We start from the raw sequence: 1,831 nt of genomic DNA, 5'->3' as shown, positions 1-1,831 counted from the left end.
ACACACACACACACACATAATTGATGTAATTTAAGGCTGTAAGCTTACTGCTTGCAAAAAGCCCTACAATACCAGATCAGGAAACTCAATTAAAAAGTCTTTCAAGAACTGAATATGAGTTTAATATGGTGTCATATCAGCAGCAATAGACAATAACACACCAGAAATGTATTTGTATGAAGATGTCATGGAATGCTACTCTAGACAGCCTTACTTAAAAGAACTTCATCCTCAGTCTCTGTGGTATTTCAGTGATGAGTTCCAGACTGACAGCCACCGAAAACAAGGTGACAGCAATTACAGCGGAGCTGGAAGCGACTAAGGCTGAACAGCAGCTCCAGAAGAAAAAAGTGGAAGAGGCTGAGAGGCTTATTTCTGGTATGTAATTACCAAAATCACTGAATTGATAAGGCTAGAAAATCTTGAAAACACAGTTGAGAAATGACTGGCTTTCATGCATCTAGTTCAAGCAGCAGAACTGGTAGCCCTAGTTTCCAGAGTGACAGCCAGGGAGGAGGAGGGGCAGGAGCAGAAGAAGGAGGTGACATCTCTCAGGGAGGATCTGGATATTTCTAAGACTCAACTGCAGCTCACCAAGAACAAATTGGATGAGATGGAAAGGACTATTGCAGGTATTTTGATAAGAGATCAGAAATACATACATACTAGACAGCATACCTTAACAATATCTGTCTATCCTCCATTATTGCTTTGCCAAAAATTGGCAGCAAATTCTTGTCTCTTTAATCTTTTTGCACTAATTCCCCATCCTATGATTATAGACACACCAAAGCTGGCTTTCTCTGCTGGTTTGACCACCTCAGGAAAAATCGGACCATTCAATGCTGAAACTCCACTCATCTACAGTAGAGTCTTCACAAATATTGGCGGAGCTTACAACCCAACTACAGGTATACATTACCACAAGCAACTTAATACTGCCTTAGAGTCAAACAAAGCTGACCGACTACTGACCGCTGATTCTCTACTGTTGCAGGTATCTTCACAGCACCCGTCAAAGGAGTCTACTATTTCAGATTCACTGCCTTCAACAACAAGAATGGAGAATGGATGGCAGTAAATTTATACCATAATAGTCAGAGGATTTTGCATAATTCTGAGTTAGCTAATGGTCATGCTTTCATTGCAAATGCATTAATTCTACAGCTGGAACAAGGAAGTGTGGTCTATATGCGTCTCCAAAAAGACTGTGGGCTTTATGATGATCCAAGCTCCTTGAACACCTTCAGTGGTTTCCTGCTGTTCCCTCAGTTACTTTCAGAAGGCGTGTGATATTTTCAGCAAGACCTTGGTCTTTGGTTGCAAGTTGACTCTTAATAAATAAAATTAAGTGCATGATTATCTGTTCTTCATCAAAGAAACAAGAGTGATTGTACTCCCAAGGTTTTGGTGCTCCATTTATTCAGTACTGAAATATTATTAAGGCATAAGGGCTGTGTAGAAACAGTGTATAGCTGTAAACATTAAAAGAACATTATGATGTGTAAATCCATTAAAAGTATAAAAACTCTAATGAACAAGCTTACTTGGAGTGCAGCGTTTTAGGAGTATTTCTAAACAGCCCTCCACTGATATAGCTAATGTTTCATTTTATGGGTTATTTGGCTTATTATATTTTGCTGTATACAGTCTATGACCTTAATCCAAGTAACCTAATTACTTTAGGTTTTCGAATAAAATATGTCTTAATTGAAAAACTAAAAAAAAAAAAATTAACATCAAGCATTAGTGTGCATGTAAATGTGGGCCACGTCTCACACTATCCTCAATAATTAGGACACAGCAACTGACAGCACATTTGTGTGTCACA

At 38.6% G+C, this 1,831-nt stretch overlaps 1 protein-coding gene across 1 annotated transcript in view; it reads left to right on the top strand.

Annotated features, from left to right (window-relative positions):
• Nucleotides 1-1,497, top strand: part of LOC118323796 — a 1,990-nt gene extending 493 nt beyond the window's left edge. The window contains exons 2-5 of the mRNA XM_035655829.1: nucleotides 253-378; nucleotides 465-632; nucleotides 783-911; nucleotides 998-1,497. Of these exons, the coding sequence (XP_035511722.1) occupies nucleotides 253-378; nucleotides 465-632; nucleotides 783-911; nucleotides 998-1,293 (719 nt within the window). The 3' untranslated portion in view covers nucleotides 1,294-1,497. The remainder of the gene's footprint in view (nucleotides 1-252; nucleotides 379-464; nucleotides 633-782; nucleotides 912-997) is intronic.
• Nucleotides 1,498-1,831: the final 334 nt, after the last annotated feature.

This window comes from Morone saxatilis, unplaced genomic scaffold (assembly GCF_004916995.1).
Source record: "Morone saxatilis isolate NCDOM2014 unplaced genomic scaffold, NCSU_SB_2.0 Contig0, whole genome shotgun sequence".
Classification (NCBI taxonomy): Eukaryota; Metazoa; Chordata; class Actinopteri; family Moronidae; genus Morone; species Morone saxatilis.
Note: the sequence above shows the minus strand (reverse complement) of the source record. Positions and strands in the feature narration are given on the sequence as shown.